We start from the raw sequence: 27,257 nt of genomic DNA on the forward strand, positions 1-27,257 counted from the left end.
TGTTCAGTGCCCTCCAAAATGGGAATGTGTCACAGGAGAAGTAAGAACCCAGCTGAACCTCCACTGATAATTTTAAATCATGATTTCTTGCTTGTAAATGATATTTACCTGAATTCCAGCACCAGTCTGTCTGAATTAACACATAGTACCTTTTTCATGCTAAACCAGTCCAATGGTGTGTGCTAGACAAGAAGTGGTAAAGAAAAATATATGAAAAAAATCTAAATTTGCTGTAGTTTATTATATGATAATAAGTTTCCATATTTTTTTAAGAATTATTTTATAATGTTAGTTTAAAACTGAGCTAATTACATCTATATAATGAAGCAAGTATTTATTTTACCTTAAATAAAACCACTGAACTTTGTTGCCTCTTAAATATTTATTGTATTTATGTTTTTTAATTATATCCTCCTGTGTGTGAAGTGAAGACTGCTCCCCATCAGGTGATATAAAACTTTGAGATGTATTTAACAGACCATTTTAAATGTGTAGCAGAACTGGATTTGATCTCATAATTTAAATATTACTCAACTTCCCTGCAGTCCTTGGAGTTACGCCAGAAATGATTTCTGGCTCATGCAGTAGATGATTTTCAAAATCTTAGGATTATTATGAAGAGCTTCCTTCCTCATGGAAAAAGAGCTACAGTATCTAAAGTAGACACCTAATAATGCAATTAAGCTGAGTAATCTTTTAGTACATTAATAATATATATCAAGTCTGCTTCCAGTCTCTGAGGTTTTGTGATATTTATAGCACTTCATCTAAATGGATTGTATTGATGTCATTTAAATATTTATTGTATATGTATTGATATGACACTAATTAAAAGTTTTTTCTGGTAAGTTAAATGCTTTTTTGGCTATGTTTTTGCTCTTCTGATACTAATCAGTTTTGATATCAAAAAGCCTTATAATACCAAAATAAATATAAATGTAATAGAAAAAAAACCCAAAAAACACAAAACCAAAAAACAAGCCAACAAAACCAGAAGCCCCCCACTCTAACATTTAAAATAAGATGTCTTGGACAAAAGTATGTCTTTACTCAAATCTTGTCCTTTGCAGTTCCCTGAAGCAAGGAAAAAAAATCAGTGTGCAAAGTCATGGACTATTCAAGACTCATTTTTAACAAACAGGGACTTTGTAAATGAAACAGCTCCAAAACATGCCAGACAAGGTCATTTGTAGAAGAAATTATAGTTGTGGTAGAGCTAGTTTCCAAATACTAGGGAAGACTCATTTTCCTGTTGGTATAAATGAGGCAGATCTCTGGATTTGCGTTTGTGGTCACTGTCTCAGGTGTCCCTGTAGGAAGTTGACCTAAGGAGTGTCTGTATCTTCCCAAGAGCAATGGCTTTCTCAGGAGTGTGCCTAATGGTTTACCTGTCAATATGTGTGCAATACCTGAGGCTCTCACCTCCCCACTATTGTCAGCCAGTCCTACTGAAGGCAAAGCATTTATGCCTTCTGCACAGCTCTGTGCTACTTACTCCAGTTTCAGGGAGACCAGTGCAAATCTGAAGAATGAATTTCACTGCTATGTCTCATTGTGGATAAACTGTTGGATCAATGATACACAGCTGGTACTTCCAGCTTCTGCTCTGCATAAAAGTCAAAGCCGGATCTATTTGCACATGTTCATCATCAAATCAGCAAGCTATTATCTTTTTCTCTGTGGCCTCGTCTTTCTTCCTACACAACTCTGAACAGTGTGGCACACCATATAAATTATACCTATGCAGGATGCATTTATGAAAGCCAAGTCTGACATGGGTAGCTTTTTTTTCTCATTCAGGAAGAACAAATGCATCTTGTGGAGGGATAGAATGTAAGAAAATAACGATAATGCAGAAGGTAGTCTCATACCTGTGGAGTTGCAGCTGTACTAATCACCAAAGATTAGGAACAGGCCTGCCCTTAATAGGCCACAGCTATGTTCAATAAGAAGGTGAGTACTACAAAAGAGTGGCTTAGGTGGTCGTGCTGTGAACAGAGTTGGAGTTTGCTGGCTGTGCTGTGAAGAAGGAGTCAGCGCTGCAAGGAGATGCCCATGAGAAATCACTGAGCAGGTATGGAAGTTTTGCAATAAGATGTTAACAGCATCTCTTCCTCAATTACCTTGGATTTCGGACTATTGGCACTAACTTTTCACCTGTTTTAATGACAGAGTGTTGATGTTGGTTTTTGAGTAGTTCTAATTCATGTATGGTAATAACGTTGCACATACAGCACTTAGTATGATACATAAGAAAATAGGTGGAACATTTAGACCTCAGACAGTGAAAATGCTGGATATTATTAGGAACCTACTGATAGGCAGTGAGAGCTTAGGGTAGCACTGGTTTTCATTCCCATGTATGTAATCTATCTAGGTATTGTATTCAGTAATGAGTTCAGATACTACTTGCATATGTTACTTCATTAGATGCAGATGTAAGAATGATGGTATGAAGAGAAAAATGGAATTACAGGCTGTACTACTTAGCAGTATTACATTGCTGGGATGCAGTGACCTTCAGCAGTATTCACTTTCCTTATTCCAGATAGGGGTGAAGTATGTTCAGGCTCTGCCTGTTTCAGTGTTTTCCAGTATTTCCCACAAACTGTGGAGGACCCTCTGGTGTGCTTGCCATGCAGAGAAGCTGGAGGAATCGGGTGACAGGGACTTTATGAAATACAATGAGGAGAAACATGAAGTATTGCATATAGAAAGGAATGGTCACTTGCAACCACAGGGAGCAGCTGTGCTGAGAGGACATGGGGGTCTTGGCAGAGAGCAATCTGAGCATGGGCCAGCAGCATCCTGGGCTGTATTAACAGGAGAAAATAAGGCTTTGAGGCAACTTAAAAGGAGGCCTCCACCTTGCTGGTACTTACAGAGAGTCTACAAAAGAAGTAGGATCAGGCTTCTTGTAGTGGGGTATGGTGGGATGATAAAAGACAGCAGACAGAAAGGGAAATGAGAACAGCTTAGTGTTTAGAAGGGAAGATCTTCCCCCCTGTGAGGACAGTTAGGCTCTAGGCCAGGCTGCCTGGAGAGATTGTCCAGTTTCCATCCTTGGAGGTCTTTAAGGCTGAAATGCAAACCTGAGTAACCTGGTTGGAGTTCATGGATGAGCCCACTTTGAGCAGGAGGTCCCTTCCCACACCACTTACTCTGCGACACAGTGAACCTATAACACAATCCAGAAGTCTTTATGGAAGTCCTAGTAGCAGTAGCCCTTTTTCAAACACTAGTTCATGGTCAGACACTGTAGCACATTAGCTTTATTAATTACTCTGTGAGCAAGGTTACAGGGTTTCTGCTGTAATGCTAAAATGCATTTTCCATGGCTGTGTGTTGGCTGAATATGCACCAGGAAAGCAAGGCTCAATTCAGTGGCAGCTGAAATTCCTTTTCACTGCAACTCTCTTGTGGAAAGAGAGACTGTTTGGTGACATTTTCTATCCACTTACTCTTAGACCACCTGCGCACTTTTCCATTAACTCCACTAATTTATTTATGAAGCCATTATGAAGAAAAAAACCCCTAGACGTTTCCTCTTCTAGTGTTTATTCTGTTAGGCCAAGTAGCCAAGCTCTTTCAGACTGCACTTAGGCTGGGATGTTCTTCATACACCTTCAACTGAGCTCTCCACCGCTAGACTACAAAGGTACTAGAATGAGCCTAACTATCCAAACTAGGTGTTTTGCGGCTTTTGTGGGATTTTTCTGATTAAGCTGGAAACGTTGAGCTGCTACAAGCGCGTAAGCGCGGGCGGGAGCGCTGTGAGGAGCCCGAGGGGCTGCGGGCCGCCCCCGCTCCCTCAGCGCACATTTCCCGCCCAGCGGCGGGGCTAAGGGAGGGCGGGCGGCACGGGCGGAGCGAGCCCCGCCGCTCCCGCCCTCTCTCCGCCCCTCGCCGCCGGGCGGGCTTGGGCCGGCCCTTCCCTGCTCTCCCCTCCCCTGGCAGCTGCGAGCGCTGGCAGCATCGCGGGCGGTGTCTCGTCCGCTCCCAGCCGGCGGGAGTCGAGGGACGCTGTCCGTCTGTACGCGCTGCACGGCCCCGACATGTTCCAGCTCCTGCGAGGCTTCCTTCTGCCGGCGGCCGCCTGCGACGGGAACAGGGATGGCGAGTCCCGCTACGCCAACCTCTTCCGAAAGCTGGACCTCAACGAAGACGGGAGGGTGGACATTGCCGAGCTCCAGACGGGCCTCCGGGCCATGGGCATCCCTCTAGGGAAGGAGGCGGAGGAGGTAAGCGCGGGCCCGCAGCCGCTGCCGAGCCCTGGGAAGGGAGGCGAGGCGGGCCCGGCCGCCCCGCCCTCAGCTCTGGCTCTGCCCGGGGGACGGGGCGCGGCCCGGCCGGGGCTGCAGCGCGGCCGGGGCCGCTCCCTGATGGAAGCGGCCTCGGGCCTGGCGTTTTCCTTCCCCGCGCCGCAGTTCCAGCGCCAGGGGCCGTGTTGTACAGGCACGCCCCGGGCTGTAGGCGAAGGGTCCCGAGCGCGTACAGCTGTCGGCCGTTCCTCTGCCAAGTGGGTTTACTCATCATGTGTGGACTTTTGACATCCTTTGACTTCTTGTTGAGTGATATTCGGTAGCACATTCCTCTTCCGGCACGATAAAGGATGGTAATTTACAGCTTTTGTCCGCTACTCCACCCATGCATAATCTAGATCGAAGTAAGCTAGGGTTTGCTTTGGGCAGCAGGTAGTGGAAACCTGCATATCCGTAGGTTGCAATTTCAGAACTAGTTATTTAAGCTAAACACGTAGACATGGAAGTTATTCTTCTTGACATGGACTGTTGTCAGATATCGAGGCCGTTTATTAGAAAATGCACACTTGTAACAGTGGCCATCAAACCATGAAACCGACAGTGCAGAAGAGTTCGTGGTGTGGCTTCTGCAGTGATTGGTTGGACTATTACATTCCTTTGGCCCTTGTATCAATGTTGTGATCTCAGAAGTCAGTAAAACTTAAATCATCAAGCATTCCATTGTGATGCTGACTTACACTAGCAGGCTTGACCTGTTACCTGGAATGGAAACTTCTCTTTCCTAATTATTTTCAGGAATCCCCAGGGATCAGCATATAAAATCATTTAATACACAATTCCGTGGGTGCAAATGTTTGTGTGGTATGGCAAGTCTGTGCTGACAAGACACACATAGGTTTATTTAGGCTGAGCAGGTACATGTGAGAACTATGGGGGAAGCTCCTATAGTAACAATTCTGCTTGTTTCAGTTTAAAGAATGATTCCATGGCATTCCACTGCTGTGCCTGTACTGTTGCATACTTTGTGAAGGAGATGGAGGAAAAGGAACTTAAATTTCAACTCCATTGTTAAAAGGTGTATTGGGTCAATAATTCAGTGACCTTATGCTGATTGTGTGACAGTTTTCCCTGTGGTCTGGTTATTTTGTTTCTGTTTTGCCTCCTTCTATTTAATTCTCTGTCTCCTGTACTTAAGAGAAAAGTATCCAACAGGCCTCTTGAGTTGAATGGTGTTTATTCAAGAGTATAAATGAAAGCACACTTTCACTGCAGTGTTCCTGCTGGTCAGAATCATCTTTACAATAGGCACCTTTTGTGTTCTTAGGTTTTTGTCATTAAAGGAGGGACAGGTTGGCCTTTTTGGTTATCCATGAGAGTTGTCAGTGTTCAGAGCAGGCTAGCTGTGAATTCCAGTCACACATTTATACACACATTGTTGTAAACCTGTTGTACCAGTTTGACTGTAACAATTTGGGGGTTTTACTTATATTGAACAACAGGGAAACAGGTGGCCAGCTAATTTTCTGGTGTTTAACAAAGGTGATCTTCCCACATAATTCACTGGAAGCCTTGGTGTGCTGCTGAATATTTGAGCAATTAGAATTGAAGTTCCAAGTTCTTTCTCAAAATCAGTGATCTTCATTTATAGTGCACATCTGAGTAGGTGTCAGATTATTCTCAGTTGCTTCAGGATAAACTGAAAGGGATACCCATGAAACAGATAGGCATAATCTAGACATACCTGGATGTAACAGAGAGCAGGAACTGCTGCCTTAGTTGCTAAAGACACGCCGAGTAAACAATATAAGCCATGAGTCATCCTCTCAATTGGGAGGGGTGGAAGAATTGTTGGAGTGCAGGGAAACTTCTGTGTGCTCAGTGTTTTAAACCAGAGTGGGCACAGTTGGAACCAGACACTAGAGTAGTGCTGTGTACCTGTTAATAACTGGACTTCTTGTAATATGAGAGCCTCAGTAAGTCTTGTCTTCTGCGTCTTTCCTGCCTTTTTGTGGCTAATCTGCTTCCTCTACTTTGTTGCAGCTCAATGCTGCTTTCTCCCACTTCAAGCTCTAAAGTGGTGTTCAATTCATTTTTCTTACTGCTTGGTAAAAAAGGCATTTTATTAATGAAGTGAGATGTTGAATTATCACATTTGGAGAGGCAGAAGTAGCCTTATAATTACTAATAACTAATGAGTAAGGAATTGAGACATAAAAATATCATATGATGGGCAAAGTGTTTTCTACTGAACTGCTCAGCCCTGCCAGCATAGTGGCACCATGGCATGGACAGAGCTTGGGATATCCTAGAGCAGAGTTAGTTTTGGTGCCTCATGGATACATCAGAGACTCAAGCCTCATTATGTTGATGCTGGTCTATGTTAGGTTTTCAGAAATCTCTTGCAAGGCTGGCTTCCAACACTTAGGATGAAATCCATATACTTGGGTGTGTTGGCCATTGTCCTTCTGAGCTGCACAGCTGCTTTCTGGCTAACCTGTGGAAAAGGGACTGTATTTCACTGCAAAGTCAGTTGTTTGATCCAAAGTTGTACCACCTTCACAGTATAGTGTTTGTGCTACTAGTACTGTTTTGCTCTTTTAAGTGCAGTTCCTCTCTAGAAGGAATGTGCATGTTTTTAAAAGTGACAAAGCTACTATCCATGTGACTAATAGACTGCAGGTATGCACCTTCCATCAGCTGTGAACCTGTGTGGTGAGCTTTGGAGGTGGCTTGCTTCCCTCTAAGGAAGAATCATTTTTCCCCCATAGCTCAACCTGACAGAACGTCCTGACTGTGTTCTACTTGACCTGCCTTTTGGCAGTATCTGAAAGACAAAAGTAAATGACTGGGAAATCTGCAATGTATGCTGCTTGGAGCTGCCAGGGTGACTCCTGTTTTATATTGTAGGATATCACCTGCCAGGAATGGGTTACTTTGCAAAAGATTCCTGACATAACGTGTCATTATCTATGAAGGAGGAATTCAGGGTGGTAACTCTCAAATGTTGCTCTACAAGCAATATGCACAGCTATTGTACAGTGACTTTGATAAGCAGGGACACAAAGTAGATGCTGGGATCAGATCACAAATGATCTCATGCTGTGTCTTCAGAATGCCATGAGTCTTGTAGGCGGGAGCACCATAAATGGTGTGAGTGGTTGGATGAAGTACTATTTTTGTTCATCCTTTCCTTCTGCTGCAATCAGTCCTTACAGTAAATCCATAGGAGGTGAACCCCATATTTCAAGCTCCAGTTTGGGATAGGAACAGCCATGTATTGAAATTCAGGTGCTATTTATACATTGAGTTCTGGACTAGGAGTTACTGAAATGTTACTGAAATGAATAACTACATTCTGGAACCAGCCTAATGATCTTATTTGGAGTAACTCTCAACATTTTCAACATAAGCCTTTGGCCACATTAAAGCTCTTTTGGGTAGAGAAACAGCATGAAGGGACTCCTGTGTGGTGGAGAGAGGGCCTAATGAGACTAAATTCACAACAATCAGACTGTTGTAGTGCACACCTGTAACAGTGGCCATCTAAATGGTCAATTTAGAGTCATTGACTGGTTCTGGGAATTTGAGTCCAATCATGTCTAAAAATACTCAGAACACTTGAAGTATGTTTCTGTATTTAAACCACAGGAAAGTCAGCATTCTGCCAGGTGAGGCAGGCCCCTGTGCCATGTTCCACTGCTGTGTCTCAGCATGGGGATGGCTGAGAATGGCCCAGGTGTCTATTGTTTCCTTCTGTGCTTTTCTCTGGCCTCTAAAGCCTGCACCTAGATAGTGCTTCAGAGCCTGAGCTTTCCCTAGCAGTTCTCAGTCCAGAAAGCACACACCTGTTTAGTGACTGAGCTAAATGTGTCCTTAAATATTTCTCCACTGCTTTATTAAGATTTTGGCACTTAATTTAATATTGGTAACTTCCCCTATGTGGTAAAATTAGAAGGGTAGGAGACCAAAGTAACTGAAGCCTCCTTAAACATGTTGTAGCTTGGCTAGAAGCAGAGGAAAAAATGATACTTTGCTAACTTGAAGGAAGATACATGGGTATTTTGTATCACACTGTATCTACACTTAGAATTTTTCATACCTGATATGCCGACCCACAGTCCTAAAAGCTTCGGTGCCTCCCTGTCTCTGTGTCATTCTTTATATGAATTGAAGCTCTCTCTCACCTTAAGAGTTTGCCCAAAACCTGTTATTATAGATTTAGAGTAGTCTGGCATCTTCAACTTTTTATCAAAACAGATGTCATGTCATGTGATTGTAGAAAACTGGAACCATTTAGTTCCTTTAAACTTCCCTTTTCTGGTCATAATAGATGTAATGATTATGATGGTTATGGGGACTTAATTGTGAAATACCACAAATATCTTCAGTAATGTGTTCAGTTAGTAAATTGGAAATTGAATGTATTCAATTTACTTTGCTTCCATTGTAAACAAACATGTCAATCATTATTTAATTTCCATGTATACACCTTCAGAAGCTTTTAACTGATACTTGCTGTAGTCTCCAAATCTCCATATGAAAGAGCAAGATGAATCTTAAATTTGTTTTCATAACACTTTAGACATCCAAGGAGATAAAATGAATTATTTTTTAATACTAACTTGATAGGTTTTTTCTTCAACAGTGACAGGGTACAGTGAATGATTAATTCTTCCTCCTGTTGCTGTGAAGTGCAAGAATGCCAAGAATTCCCAAATATGGGAAGCCTCACCTCTGAGCCCTCTCTTAACCACTGTGTTGAAATGCTTTGCTAAATCCCTGTCTTGAGACAGCAGTGTGTCCCAGGTGAACAAACAAGAGAAACCATTAAATCTTTTGGAATTACTATGCCTGGGATGCCTCAGTAGCAGAGTTGTCCTATTTAATGGGAAGACTTAGTCTACCAAGTATGCTCAAAGTCAAAAATACTAGTGTAACTTGCAAAGAATGCTGAAAGAAAGTTCAAGGAATAGTTTGCATCTTCCATGTATGCTGTTTCAGATTCTTGAAATTTAATTCATAGCTATGAGTTGAGAGAGTTTATCCAGGTCCTGAAGGAGCAGCCTCTGTGAGGCATTTTGGGAGCGTGTACTCACACTTGCGTCTTGTCCTTTTTTGTCTCGTTTTCTAGAGATTCTGTTAGCTGAAATGGACCAGGGAGAAGATCTCTGCCAGTGCTGTCCTGCTGCAGGGAAGAGCAGTGCTTAGGAGAGGGAACAGGAAGGGGAAGCTCTGCAGCTGATAGCAGCATCTGCTGCTGTCAAGGGTGCAAGTCTGCTTGCTGGAGTGGGGGGCTCCTAATGTTTGTCTGTAACAGCTTGGATACTGCTTATATGTTGGTAGTATCCTTTGGGAGGCAAGAGAGTAAAAATGAATGCTGAATTTGGACAAATTGGGAGCCTTCAGAGGCAGTGCAAATTCCAGTTTTACCCAGTGTTGTGCTGGTTTTCTGGAGGTGAAGTGTCAGTCTAGTTTGTGTGTTATGGGGCTCACTGGGCTGTAATGTTGTGTGAACACATCCTCAGGCCCTGTCCCTTTATGCTGGATTTATCTCCCAGCTGATGTGGTTTGACAAGGCTGACTTTAATAATCTTTGCTAGGGATTTTGGGTTATCATAGTCTGCATAAATTTGTGTACTCTTAGCAGATATAAATAGGAAAAAGACTGTTGTCAGCTATGTGGCCAGTAAAGGGAGAAGTGCTGTGTATATTTCAGCTGGGACTGAATTTGGCATCCAATAATATTACAGATGAATAACTTAAAACTGTAGACTGCAGAGCTATGTGAATGGCTAAAAAACTACTTAAGAGGAAAAGAATTGCAGAAGGGGAAAAACAGTATCATGAATGGTTTTATATATAGTAACTCTGATTTTAAAAGCATAAATGAAATTTGCTTTAAAAGCAAATGTGAAAGGAAGTGTGAATGTCTAAAGACATGAGGATGTTCTTACTGTGGTGCTGGAGTTCTTTGTATGCAGCATTTGTATCTGTGTCCTTTGGAACTCTGCTTCTGATTGCAGAACACATAATTGCTACTTGCACCAGTGATGTATCTTGAAGTGCTGTTTTATGCTTGTGTCTTGTAGATAGCATGATAGGAAGCAAGTAACTTCTTGATGAATCACTTCCTATTAAATATTCTTTACATTATATTAATTAGCTGAAATAACAAGCTAATGAATAGATTGGTAATCCTTTGTACTCAGCAGCCCCACCTTCTATGCACAGTTCAGTTTTGTAAACAGAATGTGAAGGCTCATGCACAATACACAAATAATGATACTAAATAATGTAAAAATCAGACTGTGAATTTAAAAGAGAAGTCCACATAAAAACATCTAGATTATTAGTGTATTGCATTAATTGTCTTTACTTTGTAACCATGAATGTGTTAAGGTTCAAAACTTTGGCATAGAGCAATCTAATAATTCATCAGGACACTTACAGAGAAAGGTAGGGAGGTTTTGATGTGTATACAAAGCCTGTCTGTAATTTTTTTTTTTTCAACAGACCTGCTGACTGACTTACATTTCCACACCAAATACAGAGGTCTTCTGATGGAGTAGGAATTCAACACTGCAACATGATTTATATAATGGAGAAATTTTTTAAAAAAAATACCTTCAGTGTTTCAGTCTGCTTGTGGCCTCTTGTGTTGGCGTGGCCTCATTGTGCAGGACTTGGAAAGTAGCTGTACTAACAAAATATGCAACAGAAAAAGAACAAAAATAGTAGAATTATGAAGAAAAGAAAAAAGGAGGAAAGACAAAGGTGACAGTGTCATGACCAAATAGGTCAGCACAGGAGCATTTTTGTCTGTTTTTGTGAAGGCCTGTAGCATTAAAAAGAAAGGTCACAGAATCACAGCATGGTTTGGATTGGTTGTGACTTTTAAATGTGTTGTAGCCCAATTCCCCTGCAATATAGCAAGGTTGCTGTATCAGGTTGCTCAGAACCCCACCCAGCCTCGCCTCAAATGTTCCCAGGGGTGGAGCATCTGCCAGGCTCTGGGCAGCCTGTGCCAGTTTTTTACCACCCTCATAATAAAAAACTTCTTCCTTATATGTAATCTAAATCAACACTCATTGCATTTAAACCCATTACTCCCTGTCCTATTGCTACAGGCCCTGCTAAAATGTTTGTGTCTTTTATAACCCCTTCAAGTACCAACAGGCTGCAGTAAGGTCTCCCTGGAGCCTTCTCATCCTCAGTCTGAAAAACTCCAGCCTTTCCTCATAGGCATCTCACAGGAGAGGTGCTCCTGCTCTCTGATCATCTATGGGGCCTCCTCAGGCCCTGCTGCACCAGGTCTGTGTCTTTTCTGTGCTGAGGACCCCTGAGTTGGATACAGTACTCCAGGTGGGGTCTCATGAGGGCAGAGTAGAGGGATGGAAGTTCCCTTCACCTGCTGGTCATGCTTCTTTTTCTGCAGCCCAGGATGTCTTTCTGGGCTGCAAGCATACATTGCTATAGTTCATGTCATCATCTAAACTGCCTTCCTATATCTGTCAGTAATTAACAATTCTTTATGTGGTTACCATATCATTTTACCCAGTGAATTATCCTTACTGCTTGGGATTACAGTTTCTAGACAATGAGAAAAAAAATGGTGTACCTTGAAAAATAAACATTTGGATCTGAGCCTTTGTAAAGGTGAGGTGATCCCACAGTAAGGCAGTAACAAGAAATAGCAGGTTTTATGTAGGAGGCATGCCAAACATTGTTTCCCAGGACTTGAAGGTGAGTGTTGGCACCGTGGTTCCTGCTCTATTGTAAGCATGCCTATTTTAAAATGCATCCAGTTCTCCTCCATCTGAGAAAGCTGGTGACCCAGGCACTGGGAGAGTGACAAGTGGCTGTAATGATACAAAATCTGGTGGTATATTAAATGCAGAAGAGCAGAGTTGGATTCAGTGTTGGACTGAAGTGGGGAGTGATTGACTGATGCAGTAGTTTGCTTGTGGAGGCTGTGGAATCTCCTTCCTTGAAGATGTCCAAGACTCAGCTGGCTGTGGTCCCACACAACCTGATCTAATTAGACATGCTTTCAGCTGGGGTTGAGTTCAGTGGACTCCAGAGGTTTCTTCCAACTTGAATTACTATTTGATGCTGTGAAGGGGCAGTTTGTACCAAGGTCTTAGTGTGCCAGGCTCCCCACAGAATCCAGAGGTGTCTTCCTGCTGGCTATGCCAGTGGAGCATGGAATCCCCAGGAGGAAGTTTCTGCCTGCCAAGTAGAAGGCGAGCTTCTTTCGGTGTTCCTGTTAGTTCCACAAACTTGCAAATTACTGATTTTAATCTGAAACTTTAACACCCACATAATTAGTTCACCTTACAGACAGCAAGAGGCTTTTGTTTGCATGAGCTTTTAGATTTGTACTGAGAGAAAAACACATGTGCCATATGTTTTTGTTCCCTGTCATTTCTGTTCTGCTTCACTGAGAGTGGCTGAGACTGACTTGAAGTCTGGAAAATAACTGTCAAAACAAAAGTAGGAAATGGAGAGTATGTTTGTGCTTACCATTTTGTCATTGTTGCAATATGGAATCCACTTCTTTGGCAGATGAACTGAAAGGTGTCCCCCTTCACATACAGAAATTACCAGCTCTCTAAACTAATAGGAGTTCCTGTTTTCTTTGGCTCACATCATCCTCAGCAGTGGAGGTTTTATTATAATTATAATTTAGTTCAAGTTTTATCCTCACAGATATGTGAGACAGAAAACCACTTTCCTTGTTCTGCGTTTTGGTTTGTGTAGTTCAGGAAGCAGCCAGGAACAGGAACAATTGGTGTGGAGTAGAACTCTCACAAAGTGATTACATGTGTCACATAAGTCACCTCTTCTCAGGAAGGTGTGGGAACCCAGCAGCACACTTGGACCCTGCAGGTGCCATGAGTGGAGTAAAAGATTCCTTGAGACTGAGTGTCTTTGAGAGGGGACTCTTCAGGCTAGAGTAATTTTTAGTGATGAGGTTTGGTTGGTTTTTTGTTTGGATTTTTTTTTTTTTGAATGATTAATCTACTAGCCTTTCTTAATTTCTCGTTAGAAGGTTGTGGTCAGGACTGTATCCATAAATATCTGTAAATGTAAACTAACCTTTTTTTGTGATGGGAAATTCTGAACAGCTCTAACCCTATTGACAGAGGCATGGAACTGAATTGATGACTATGTCTATCTGTGTTGACAGGTTATTAATAGAAATTACAATCAAGCTGGACATATGACTGTAATAAGAACACTGTTTTTCAAAGGTGATACCAAATCAGTTATCTGAATACGTGGTATCTTGACTTGATTTTTATTGTGCACAACTTGCTGTATTATGGAAGGTACATAAGTTGCTCATTTCACTGGCATACCACATCAGTTTGCTCCATTTTGTTGAGAAATCCTTGATCATTTTATAATTTTTGATCTTTTGAGATGAAACTTTGAAGTACATTACTTTTTGTGGAATGATAGGGAAGATGAAGGAGGCAACATAAATGTATATAGATGCTTTCAGTCTTTTTCAGACTCCTGCAACAAATACACCAGTTTTCTGCTTCCTTAGTGTTTAGTTTCTGTAGCCTAGAACTTGTTGGACTTTGGTCTTTTGAGTACCTCTACTAATTAAAGAGGAATAAACAGAATTAAAACCAGATTTTGCAGATTAGAACAGCCATTCAAATCTTGTGGAGGATTACTTTATTCAGAAACTACAGTTGCACAAGGGAGTCTGCTGAATAGAAGATAAGAGGAAGAATTTTTGGTGCTTGAAATCTGGAAGAATTTCAGCTGCAGAAAAGAAGGGCACTGGTGAGTTTTTCAAGAAGCAGGAGCACATGCAGCTGACTGTGCTGGATTTTTGCAATTCCCTTCACTGTGCACAAAAGCCCAGTGCTCTGCTGCTCCATTCTTGGCCTTCTGTGATGTGCACAGGACTGAAGCTGAGCAAGGCTGTTCAGTTTTGCTGCTTTTACGTCTGTGCTGCACGTAAGCTGCAGCGCAGTGAAGCTGCAGTTAGTGAGGAGATGGCGCTGTCACCTTGGTCTCCTGTCTGCTACTGAGTGCTCCGCTAGGATTTTGCACATTGAGGGAACCCACAGGGACCAGTGTCCAAAGGAGAGGGGATAAGACATAGTTTTCCCTTAACTCTTGTGTTCTGGAGCAGGGCTCTGGGCTGGTTTCCCTGCACATCCTGCCTGAGGAGAGAGCAGTGCTGTGGCAGCATGAGGAGTGATGGCAGCGGCCATGGCCCTGCAGTGGCCTTGGCTCTCCATGCCCAGAGCTGCCCTTGCTGGGGAGTAAAGCCCAACTCCTAAACCCTGCAGAGCTTCCCTGGGTTTGCCTTGAGCACAAGCCTCAGCAATCACAGGCTGCTGCTTGCAGGGCTGCTATAATTGCCCTTCTCTAACAAGTAAGTTTTCAAACATGGAGATGGTGAAGTTTCCTGGCCCTTTGTTGGTGGGGAAGTGTCTGCCAGGGCTGTGTTTGAGACTTGTTTCCTGCAGTCCTGGCAATTGCATACCACGCATTCAATGCATAGTTAATTTAACATGAAGTGTTTCTATCTGCAGGACAGTTCCTAGGAAGCACATGCAAGAAAGGAAGATAAGTGTGTTTGTGTTTGTTTAAAATTGTAGTCAGGGCTTCGGTTGGAAGCAGAAAGCCGCATTCTCTCAAACGCTGAGGGCTGCACGTGCCAGTGGGGCAAGATCGTTGTACGTTTTTGGTCAGCATTTAAAGGGTTAATTGCTGTTTGTATTTTTTAATCTTTATAATTCATGATTAATAGACCACTTTATTAAGATGATAGTCAATCTTCTACTTATTTTACTGACAGATTTCATGTACAGGAAACTCACAGGCTTAAACTTGTTCTCTCTCAGGTTTTTCTCATGCCTCCCACCTCTTCCTCCACAAATTATTTGATACCTGTAGGTATAACTTGCCAGTGCTTGTAAGAAACCTTAAAATTTCTGCACAGAAAAGTTATGTAAAATAATAAATAATGCTTCCTTAAATTTATATTTGCTGCCAAGTGTTTTCTCTCCCTATGCAAATATTGACTGTGTTAAATTCTGAAAATGAAATGATGCTTTGTGACCTGCTGTAATTTGGACAAATAAAATATTAATTTTTCTCTCAACAGAAAATTTTTAAAGCTGGGGATACTAACCAGGATGGACAGCTGGATTTTGAAGAATTTATGCAGTACCTTAAAGAACATGAGAAAAAGATGAAACTGGCATTCAAGAGCCTGGACAAAAACAATGATGGTATACTTTGATTTATTTTATTTGTTCAAACATTGTCTGAAGAAACTGCATTAAAAGTAGTGTAACTTATATTTGTCTGACTGGAAAAAAAGTTGTGAATATGGAATCCTTCTTTTCCTTAACATGATCATAATTAAAGTTTGCTATAGATTAAAGAAAAAAAAATTAGTCTTTATTCTTTCTGTTTTCTCCAAGTACACTGAGCTGGGGCTCCTTATTCCCCAGATGGAGAAACTGTGAGGAAATTTCTGACTATTTCTAGCTATTAAAGATAAACTAGTTTTTAACTAACTGTATATTTGCATCCTATTTGTTTCGTCCTTGTAGTAGACAGTCAAAGCACATCATCTCTGCTAAGCTGATTTTTACATCATCTTTGCAATTATTTAGCTGTTGCAATGAGCTCCAAGGTGCTAAGATCCACATTTTAAATATGTATCATCTTTATTTTAATGTTTAAAGGAAAAATTGAAGCCTCAGAAGTTGTCCAGTCCCTCAAGATACTGGGTATAAACATTTCAGAAAAACAGGCAGAAAAGATCCTGCAAAGGTCAGGAATTATTATTTTTTGAGGCAGCCTAATCTTCCTTGTATTGTTAATTTCTATATTTTTCTATTTCAGAGAGGGGGATAAATGGGATTATGACTTTGAAAGGTGTTGCTAGTTACTATTGGAGCATCTGGTTCTGGGAGGAGAATGTTAATTTATTTCTCTGGAAAGGTTGTTGATAGAAAGAAGCACTGTATTATGTTTTTAAATGGAATGGGACCGATGCACTTGGATAAGAGAAGCATAGTTTTGAAAGGCCACGGCAGATTCAGCCTTGAAGTCACTATATGGAATTTACAGTCAGTTTGGAATTTACAGTTGTTTTTGATGTGATAGCCCAAGTTAAAAAAGGGGGTAGAGGGGGAAGAAAGAGCAAAAAAACCAGAACAAAACCCCACCATTACTATTTCCTTATATAGTTTTGTTCAATTTCTTTTCAGTATTGATGCTGATGGGACAATGACAGTAGACTGGAATGAGTGGAGGGATCATTTTATGTTTAATCCAGCTACAGACATTGAAGAAATAATTCGATATTGGAAACATTCCACTGTAAGTTCAACTTCCCTTTTAACCTAGTGCAGCTCTTAAGTTCATCTCTGATGTGTTAATTTGTGATATTGAGTATAACAGCTTCACACTTGTTATGTTTCAAGCATATCTGTATTGTTTGGTTTTCCTTTTCACTTCATGCTCTCCCATTCACAAGCAGGATTGTGTCATATAAGTTCCTTCTGAAAGAACATCATCATATCAACTTTGCAAATTATCAGTAATTCTTAGGACAGAATCATTTTCCTCTTTTGGTGATATTTCACAGAAAAATAATAATCACAATATTAAATATTATTCTTTACACATTACAATACAATTTGATTTGTTGAAACCACTTATATAGACATTTTAACTGTTTCTTATGTTGAAATTAGTATTTGCATTATATAGTATCATTATAATTATCATAAAATCAGTGGTGTCTTGACTGGTGATTTTCTGTGCACATTGTGCTCTTTTGTGCCAAAGAATTTAATTTAAGCATACAGAATATGCAGCAATAGGCTATCCACTGTGCAGAGAAATTTTTTAAGTTTTTACTGCATTGAGCTGTTAACACCTCAGTGACTGATTTTTAAGAACAATAATAAAGTAAGTAAACCAACAGTAATCCTGTTTGCAAAATATCCTTCCTGTAGATTATTGGAGGAAATAAAGCAAGGTTGGATGCCTTTGAATATAGTAAGACCATTTATATCTCCAGGGATTAGTCAGCATTTCCATAATAAAAAACATTTTATGAGATCTGAGAGCTTTGAGTGTTTGACACAGTACAACCTCAGCTGAGGAATGCTTGCCAAAAGGCAGTTAGCTCCCTGTTTGCTGAAGAGAGCACTTGAAGCACTGCCATGACATCAAATAGTCCTGGCCCCAGCTTGCTCAGTGGAAAAAACCTCTGCTTTCATAGAATGCTCCTTACTATTATTACACATAAGATCTGTATTTTTGGTTTTTATTATGGGATGTCATTAGTTGCCCCCAAGAAACAACTGAGGGAGTCTCCTGTGATCCTGGTGTTGCTGTCAGCTGATGACCCAGTTATCACAGCAGGCAAAATCCAGCAACACAGCTGGTCTTTGAGATAAGAGCAGATGTGAAACCTCCCAGCCTGGCTGGCATTTACAGACAGCTCTTACAATTCTGTTTTTATTCTATAATTGCTATCAGACCCTTCCAAGCAGATATAGCTGCATTGGCATAGAATTATAATGGTAGCTGTGGCCTTTCCTTATAAACACCCTCAAATTTATCTTTTTTTTTTCCCTTAGTTGTGTTTAGGTCTCAGTACACACAAGGTTTAAACCCTGGTAGATATGCATAATATGTCTTAGGACACTGAATTTATGTTTTGAGAGTTTTGATTGATCTTTTGATGTTTCCATAGTTGAGCAGCTGATGACTAACTTTGAACCCTCAAATGCAAGAAAGATGAAAGGATTTTCCAATTAATCTCTTCTGTGTTCAATATCCAGAATAGATGGTGCTTATCCTTTTTGTTCAGTGGCTATATTTACACTCTGCATTCTGCAGTTTTTGTCCCAAATGACCAGGACAGTATTCTATCTACTGACAGAGAGAGAATGCAGCATAAATTAGGGATATAATGTCTACAGTTAAAATCAATGGTAGTTCACAAGCTTATCAGTTAACACACTTTCTGGTCAGTACTTATCATTTATTAATACAATTTTGTTCTTTTTATAAATTAATACTACAGTGTACTTTTTCTCATGTATAATGATTATAGGTTACACTTAGGAGCAAAATGACATATGAGATTTCACAGTGTTATGTCTTAGTTTTTTTATCATTAAAACCTGTATTAATGTTGTTCTTTGATCAAATCCAATGGCAATAAAACGTGCCCCCCTTAGTGAAATGTCAAACTCTTACAACTAAAAAAGTAATTAAATGTGTCTTTGAGTATAACTGATGATAAGAGAATCTGTAAGGTATCTGTCAAACTATTAATTTGGTAGGATAATACACAGTAGTCACTGGAAATAGAATATTCTGATATATCAGCTGTTAAAACCCTGCTTTAAAATGCTGGGGAGTCTGGGAGAAGGAGACATTCCACATGTGTGAATAAATGACCGTGAGAGAAATCTCCTGTTAGCAACCTTAAGAGATTACCAAAGTAATCCCACAAGACTGTCTGGTGAAAGGTTAGCTGCAACATATAAGCATTTGAGCTTTAGTGCTGACTTTAAAGGACTGCTGATCATGACAGAATGTCTTTGCTTGGGCCATACTCAAGGAGGAAATTTGTGGTAATTTTTAATGATGATGGTGCAGTCTTTGAAATGGTGGGTCTGTTGTGTTATTGCTCAATATCGATGTAGAAGTCACTTAAAGTTGCTTTTCATCGAATAGCAATGCATAGCAAGTTAATTATAGAATGTAAATTAGAGATTTATTTGTAACTAGCCCTTTATTTGCACATTCTTAGGTAGTATATTCATTTGGAGTTAGAACTGTGGATAAAACTGAAGTGATGGAACGAGATAGTTATTTGCACATCTTTACTTTGGATTCATAAAGGTATTGGATATAGGAGATAGTTTGACTGTTCCAGATGAGTTCACAGAGGAAGAGAAGAAGAGTGGGCAGTGGTGGAAGCAGCTGTTGGCAGGAGGAGTGGCTGGTGCCGTCTCTCGAACAGGCACAGCACCCTTAGACCGCCTCAAAGTCATGATGCAGGTAGGTGCAATGTTCAACAATTTCTTGGTGTCCAGTGTGTCACTTCAGTTTCTAGAGATCTGTTGGGAAAAAATGGGGGAGCCAAGGTCAGTGTTTAAATTGCAGAGGTCTGGCTGTGTTTTGACAATTTCCGTTTTTTTGTGTTCATAAAAATGGTATTTTATAGATGTGGGGGAAACGTAAGCACAATGTTACAGTACTTGTGCTACTAAAATTAGATTTTTTCAATAGTGCATGTGGTTTTGTTACTTGATATATTTAATCAATTTAATATGATGAGTTTTATAATCTAATCAGAGCCATGTTCTGTACTGTGACTTTGCTTTTGGTTTTTTTTTAGGTTCATGGTTCAAAGTCAAACAAAATGAATATAGCTAGCGGTTTTAAGCAAATGTTGAAAGAAGGTGGTGTCCGATCCCTTTGGAGGGGAAATGGTGTAAATGTTGTGAAAATAGCTCCTGAAACAGCTATTAAGTTCTGGGCTTATGAACAGGTAGGATGATAAATCAATAATGAAAATAATGCCAAATAAAGTCCTAAATCACTCTCACTGTTCATTATTGGCACTGTTGTATTATATAGGACTGTTGTCATCTTGTCCCCTTGTCCCAACTTGTCCCCTTGTTAGGGATTTTGTTATAGTAATTTAAGTGACTTTCAGATTTAAAATAGTCTATAGAATACTTACTGTTAGGCAGATTTTACTGATGTATTATAAGCAGTGCAAATGAATTAGAGCTGTTACATGTTTTAAACTGTCCCTGATTCTGCATGGCCTTGTGTGGAGTACTGCATTAATATCTTGGTTATTACTGCAAAGTGACAGCAGGCAAAGACTTGGCACATTATGCTAGCTGAACTTTCAGGGGGTTCATTTAAAGTCAAATATCACAGTGCTATGTATGATGCCCTCATCCTGGATTTCAGAGTTATATTTACCTCTGAATCAGCTTTAAGCATCATGTTAAGGCCTAATCCTCCTTTGGAAAATGAACTCCCATTCTGGTGTATTTAAATGAGATTTATTTTTGCTCTGTGAGGCATGCTAGTGCCTCAAGTAAGATGAAATGAGCACACTGCACATCTCTGTACAAGGAGGAGATAAAAACAACAAAATACCTAATAAATCTGGGGATGTTGCAAGACTGAACAGCAGATTTGGTGCCACAGAGTAACTTTGGGCACGTTATTCTTTACTCATGGAATGACACAGTATGTACAGTGCTCAAAGTGCTTCTGTGAAATTGAGTATGTGCTTCTGTGAAATCTTTCATTCTTTGATTGGCAGGATCTAGATCTGCTAGGGAATTTGGTTCCCCTCTGTTTTCTGGAGTTCTTAGTGTAGGTACGCTTGATTTGGCTGTTTGCAGAATACCTGATGGTACTGTGGGTGACTGAGGTATTTAATCTAAGAATTCTTGCAGGCTTGAATGTTTTGTATTGTGCTCTGGAGAATCTTTTTGGGTTAGCAAATACGACTGTAAATGCATGAAAAACTAAGAACAGCTTGAAAAGACATTTTGTACTATATTCTTGCCTTTTATAATAACTCTTACCACTCCTAAAAAAACATGTGTATTTGTGTTTCAACTATGCAGTATAAGAAGATACTCACGAGGGATGATGGAAAGTTAGGCACTGTTGAAAGATTTGTATCTGGTTCTTTAGCTGGAGCAACAGCACAAACTTCTATTTATCCCATGGAGGTAAGAGAATCTGCTTCCATTGGAGCCTGCAAAATGTTTGGTTTGTTTCCTAAGTAAACCCCATTTTGCTCTTGGAAATATTGTAAAAATTCCACTCTAGACTGGTACCCTAATTTTTTACTTTGGACTTCCTTTCAGACTTTCAGTGCTAGGCATTTTAGATTATACTAAGTTCTAACTGATTCTTGTAGTATTTTGCTGTATAGTATTTTTTTAAACAATATTTAAATAAAACCTAGTGAAGGAAAAAAGTTCATCCAAGAGCATTTAAAATTCAGTATGTATTCAAGCATTTTGTAAATTTGGCATAAATCCTTTTCCAGCTATATGTAAGCAAGGAGTAGTGCTGTCTGGACAGATCTGAAGTTCTGTTGTGTTATGATGGGAAGCTGTGTCTGATAAGGAGAACAGTGTGGGAGAAGGATGTAACAGCTACAGCTCAGGCTGGGTGGATTGGCTCCTCTTTCCCCTGTAGGACATCCCTGTAGGTGGTACTGCACACTGCAATTTAACTAGTGTAAATATATTAACTGCTCCAGTGTAACTGTAACACACCATTTCACAGAAACAGCATGTATTTTCTTTACTGCTGGTTCTCCACAAGGTTTATCACTTGTGCAGATCCTTGTTGGAATAGATGCTGGGGCTGGGACTAAACCAATACCAACATCAAGTTTGGTAGAAATGGCAAATGTAACCTAAATAGCTTTTTCAGGGGTGGAGATTTCAGTAGGAATGGAACTGTTGTCATTGCTGAAGTAATAATGATCTCTTTAAAGAGCATCCTAGCTGTTCCAGAGGGCAAATTCCAGCTGAGCTGAGTACAGAGATGGGTTAAGTTAGGGAAGAACTGAAACATGATGTAGATTGTCTGGATTACACTGATCAGGGAGACAAGGGGACTGTTCTACAGTATCTTCTGGTCTTCCTCACAAAGATATGGTACTGTCCCAGAAGTGTTTTTAGGGTGTTTCTAAATAAGAGAGAAAAGCCAAGTGCTGGGAAATTGCTGAGGGAGATGCAATCTTATGAGGCTTTAAAGTAGACCAAATTGTTGATCAGGAAACTTCCTCTGTGGTTTCTTCTGGATGCTGTTACTAATTTCTTTGTCCTAAGATGCAGTACAGACTTGCTGCTTGCATTATTAATCAGGTGCTGGGTTTCAGTGGTGAGACACAATTATTCCTTGTATTCCTCAACTACCTCTCTAAGTGCCATGCTTTTTGAAATATTATTTTCTTAATAGGCTTTAGTGTTCCCAGATCAGAAGTATCATCTGCTAGTATGTTAGTACTCTCACTTGAGCCTTAGCTAATACTTCTATTGAATATTGCCTACACTGTTGCCTTCAAGCTGATCAAATAACTGCCTGTTTTAATCAAGAAAATAAAGCTAAAATGCAATTTTAAAAGGCTAAGAATTTGTAAGCTAGTGTATATTAATGTATGGTGCTCTGCACTGAGGACAGAACTTGAAGAAGCCTGCTGCTAACAATGCTTTACCAGTAATCAAAAGAGATTTGCAGCATCAAAGTGCAAAGGAGTTCTAGAAAATGCAATAAGCAGAGAATAGTGTGTATCTAAAACAGATTAATTAATAGGTATGTAATTAAGACTGCTATTTTTTTCCTTTTAGGTTTTAAAGACCAGATTGGCTGTGGGTAAAACAGGGCAATATTCTGGGATGTTTGACTGTGCTAAGAAGATTTTAAAAAGAGAAGGTCCAAAGGCCTTCTACAAAGGCTATATTCCTAATATTCTGGGTATAATTCCTTATGCTGGCATTGACCTTGCTGTTTATGAGGTGAGTTTAGATCACTGAATGCATGTAGCTGTCATTAATTAATTTACAAAAAGCCTAAATATATTTAGAATGTGTGCGTTATTGTACAATTACAGCTGGTTCAATTTTAAAAAGATAAATGAGACTTTCCACTGATGTTACTAGACCTCAATGTTTCTGTTTGCTCCTCTTGAGGAGTGCCTGGGCAGATGGGCCCTTCCATGCAAGAGTACCAAGCAGGAAATGTGCTATGAGAGAATTAGAAGACCTTGGCAGTACCACAAGCTTTCATACTTAACCTTGTTAGACTGGACCATACCCATTTTATGGGAAATACATGCCTTTAAAAGGATATTCATATTATGATAGTTTACAGATTTTTTTGCCAGTTGTTAGGTTTATGAGTGGATTATATTAACCTGAATTCCTTCTGTGTCTCTGCATGTTACCAGAATTCTTTCTGGCTGACACAGCTTTTCTGAGGAGCTTGAAACACTGCTGGCCTTCCTTTCCAGAGGAACTGGCACCTATTTCACCCACCAGCAATGCTGAAAGTCTTTTTTCTACCTTAGATAATATGTGTTGCTTCAAAGTGTCTTAAATAACTCAGACATACAGACTAAATTTTTTTTGCAGTCTAGACAAATCTTTTTTTGACACCGCATTAGTCATCATCAGAAGTGTTTGAACAAACATTTTCAAAACTGTATGGAATTTCTTTTCTACAGTTTGCATCCTTGTTTCTGCATGGGGTGATGTGCACAGATGTGTGAGCTTTTGTTGCACTCTGTGGGGTGCTGGGTTGTTTCCCACCTCCTCTCCCCAAAGTATTACAAGTGCATGGGCCCCTTCCTGCTGCTGGATCTTCTAAGGATTTCTCTTCTAGGTACTAACTGTTGTAGTCTGGTTGAAGTCCTTCCCTGTGTGCTAAGGTGTGCACTTGAAGCATGTAGTGAAATTGATCCAGTGAATTTGGTGCTTTTCAGGATTGAGCCCTTAGGATTTGTTATGAATAAAGAAGCATTTGTTTACCTTTTTGAATGCAAATCTCTTGTCTTACTGTTGAATGTTCTACCTTGGCAGCTCTTGAAGAGTACATGGCTAGAGCACTATGCATCAAGCTCTGCAAACCCAGGTGTGTTTGTGCTGCTGGGCTGTGGCACTGTGTCCAGCACGTGTGGGCAGTTGGCCAGTTACCCTCTGGCTCTCATCAGAACACGCATGCAGGCTCAAGGTCAGTTCTCCTTCCTGAAAATGCTTCTGTGGGGTCACATGAAAATTGTATCATGTGGGATAGCTCTAGCACAGACATAGGAATAAAAAAAAACAACATGGAAAAACTAAGGATGTATCTGGAAAATTCTTCTTAATGTTAGTCCCTTCTGCCTCTTACCCCCAACACTGTTGTTCTTTCTCAATTTAAAAAGTAACATTTCAAGCCCTGGTGCTTTGTATATTCTGAGAGCCACATTCCATACAAGACTAGCAGACACAGCCCCTGTTATAGTCTGGAAGACTCTTCTAAACTTCATGATGTTTTCTAAATTTTAGAGATTAAATGATAGGGCTTGAATTGTCCTGAGAGGGTAGACAGCAATGTTTGCTCTGTAGGGAATTCCATTAGGATAGTTTCATAGTTGAGATTTTTGTTTGGTAGGTTTCTGCAGGCTTAAGGATGGCCGCCTAGATTTCCAAAAGAACATAGGTGGATGATGCTTTCCACTGGAATTTAGACACATGGATATCTCCCAAATGTCTGGGATTAAAACATCTCTTTTCAGCGGACCTGAGATAATAGGCTCATGATCCAGGTGTTTGAGACTTGCTCAAGAATTTTAATATTACTAGAACTGTTTTATAACACATTATCTTTTTGTTCTAGCCTCAGTGGAAGGAGCTCCACAGCTAAGCATGGTTGGTCTCTTTCAAAGAATTGTTGCTACAGAGGGACTCCGAGGACTTTATAGGGGCATAGCCCCTAATTTTATGAAAGTGCTTCCAGCTGTCAGCATCAGCTATGTTGTATATGAAAAAATGAAACAGAATTTGGGAATAGCATGAAATGAAGGAAAAAGGTGAGATGCTTCTAATGCTGTTGGAAACACCAAAACAATAATGTTTTCTCAAGTAATCTGCTCTCACAATTAGAGACAGATCTTTATAGAGAGATGCTGCGACTTCCACATTTGTCCTTAAGTGGGAAGAAACTTTCTTAAATTGTAGTTCACCATTTTTAAACAGATACGTATATTGCACTTTAAAATGTCACTGAGTTGAAAAAAAACAATCAAGAAACTGTCTTTAAATCAGCAGTATGTTCTTATATTTAGGAAATCATGCATATTTTACTCATTGGGGTTTTTTAAATTTGTCCTTTCTAAACGTGTATTTGTCTTGGATGAAACCAAAGGTAGGAGAAGTTTATACTGCCTTGATACTGAATACATGAAAGTGACTTTGTGTTTTGTCATGCTGCCTACACTCAAGCAATTCACAGGCGACATTTTGCATGCCTAGAAGTGAGCACTTTTGTTATTTTTGAAGACTGAATGTTAAGTTCATAAGAAATAGCATCTTGGATACACACAATGATGGAATAACACATTAAAATGTAGCCCATCACCTTTGTCTTCAGGCGAACCTTTTTTATTTTTCATTATTTAAAGAGCTTGAGAAACTGCTGTTCTGCAGTATTGGAATACCTCAAATGGATTTACACGGTATTTTTGTAATACAATCAGCAATTTTGATAACTTGCTTCACTGGACCTGCTTTTCATGGCACTTGTAAACCTCAGCACCATTAACTATGGCATAATTTGGGTTACAGCTGCATGTTTTATAGGATCATAATATAAAGGAACAGAAAAAGCTTGGATGTTAGATCCATTCCATACAAGTGCAAGTTGCTATTTAAAAACAGGATGGAGGATCCAGTATGAAGCTGGTTGTAATTCTCATACAGCCAATGGCAGAGCTATTCATAGCTCTGGGAACAGGAATGCTTGTCATTTTGGACTCTCCATTCTTTCCCTTGTTCAGAGGGCTACATCCACTCTGTACTTTTAGCCAGAGTGTACTACATCCACTCTGTACTTTTAGCATTATTACATAAAGGATTTTTACAGTTTTGTCATGCGAGATCAGTCTTCTGTGCACATTGGCTGTGGGTGTGAAATTGGGATAATAAAATACTGAAGTGTTTTGTCCAGGTGACCAAGTGGCAGTGCTGACCTCAGGTGCCCATCAGATTGGTGTTAATGTATTAATGTAGCATGCAAAGCAAAGCATGCATACAGACCTGCTAGTGCTTGAGAAACAGCTTCTCCTCAAAAAACAAAGCAGCCCTTCCTCAATGCAGAACTTCAGGCATTTCCATGTACACAAGTCCTAAGTCCTTCCGAAGTGACTTCCTTTTTTTTTTTTTTTTTTTTTTTGGTGTGTGTGGAGGGGCACACAGTTGCCTTCAGGACTGAGCACTGAAATAGATTAACAATTATTACCAGACTCTTTTACTCTTTTGTTAGGCTTTTTCTGCTTTCTGTAATGTGTAGTGTCTTAATCTTAGTAAATTCGAGATTATACCTACCTTGACCTTCTAAAAGCAACTGCTCTTAGACCACTTTCTGAAATTGGATTACTGAAGGAAGAACTTTATTCTGTTAAGGTCATTAAGGGTCTTCTTTTTAATTCTTTCTTTTTTTGGGCGGGCATGAGGGGTGCATGGTTTTTTTGTTTGTTTTGTTGTTTTTTTAAGCAGAAAAATAAGCAAGCAAAAATAACTCCCTGAATCTCCCTTGTCTACATATGCTTTGGGCCATATTTTTCAAACAGCAATCACATGTAAATTTGTGTTCAGTGCTTCCATGGCTGGTGTTTATTCTCCATAAACTGATGCATAGCAATTCCATAAAATCTGTATTATAGAATTTTTTATCACATTTCAGAAAATGGCAGCTCTAGCTGTATTTTGGCCTTCCCTTTAGGGAAATGTTGGACTTTGCACTTTAGGAAAAAAAAAAGTAATTCTATCCAAGTCATTTATATGTATAATGCCTTTCTGATCAGAGTTTTCCTTGGTTTTGCCAATATCTTTGTACCTTTGTGGGATTTGTGAGATCAGTTGCTGGTAATTTTGTTTGACTGTGACCAATGAGCAAATGTATTGTGTGTGTGATGTAAAGATGACTTTAGCATTTCTATCTTCCAGACTTGTTCCATTTTGTTTATAGTATGCAAGTGCCATTATGAGTATTAAAATCATGGTGACCTTTTCAAATGTTGAAAATATGAGCTGTTTCAGATTTGATTTTTCATTACGTGCCTTGATGATGACTCAATTGTGTGGTCAATTGTGTATTCTTTGTCTCTTAAATGTATGTTTAGCTTTCTAGCTCCATAAAACTACCAGTTTCTAATAAATCTTTGTTTCCTTA

General features: G+C 39.9%; 1 protein-coding gene across 4 annotated transcripts; it reads left to right on the plus strand.

Annotated features, from left to right (window-relative positions):
* Positions 1-3,908: 3,908 nt before the first annotated feature.
* On the plus strand, positions 3,909-27,257 carry SLC25A24 (solute carrier family 25 member 24). 4 transcript variants are annotated; one of them, XM_054638810.2, is made up of 10 exons: positions 3,909-4,241; positions 15,400-15,526; positions 15,989-16,076; positions 16,517-16,628; positions 19,176-19,334; positions 19,675-19,827; positions 20,933-21,040; positions 22,676-22,843; positions 23,906-24,056; positions 24,705-27,257. In XM_054638810.2, the coding sequence occupies exons 1-10, from the start codon at positions 4,056-4,058 to the stop codon at positions 24,881-24,883; spliced, it is 1,431 nt and encodes a 476-aa protein (XP_054494785.1). In that variant the 5' UTR covers positions 3,909-4,055; the 3' UTR covers positions 24,884-27,257. The 4 variants fall into 4 exon arrangements, with proteins under 4 accessions (XP_054494785.1, XP_054494788.1, XP_054494789.1 ...); XM_054638813.2 differs by lacking the exon at positions 3,909-4,241 and adding an exon at positions 4,469-4,615; XM_054638814.2 differs by lacking the exon at positions 3,909-4,241 and adding an exon at positions 13,310-13,594.

Source organism: Agelaius phoeniceus, chromosome 8 (assembly GCF_051311805.1).
Source record: "Agelaius phoeniceus isolate bAgePho1 chromosome 8, bAgePho1.hap1, whole genome shotgun sequence".
In the NCBI taxonomy this organism is placed as follows: Eukaryota; Metazoa; Chordata; class Aves; order Passeriformes; family Icteridae; genus Agelaius; species Agelaius phoeniceus.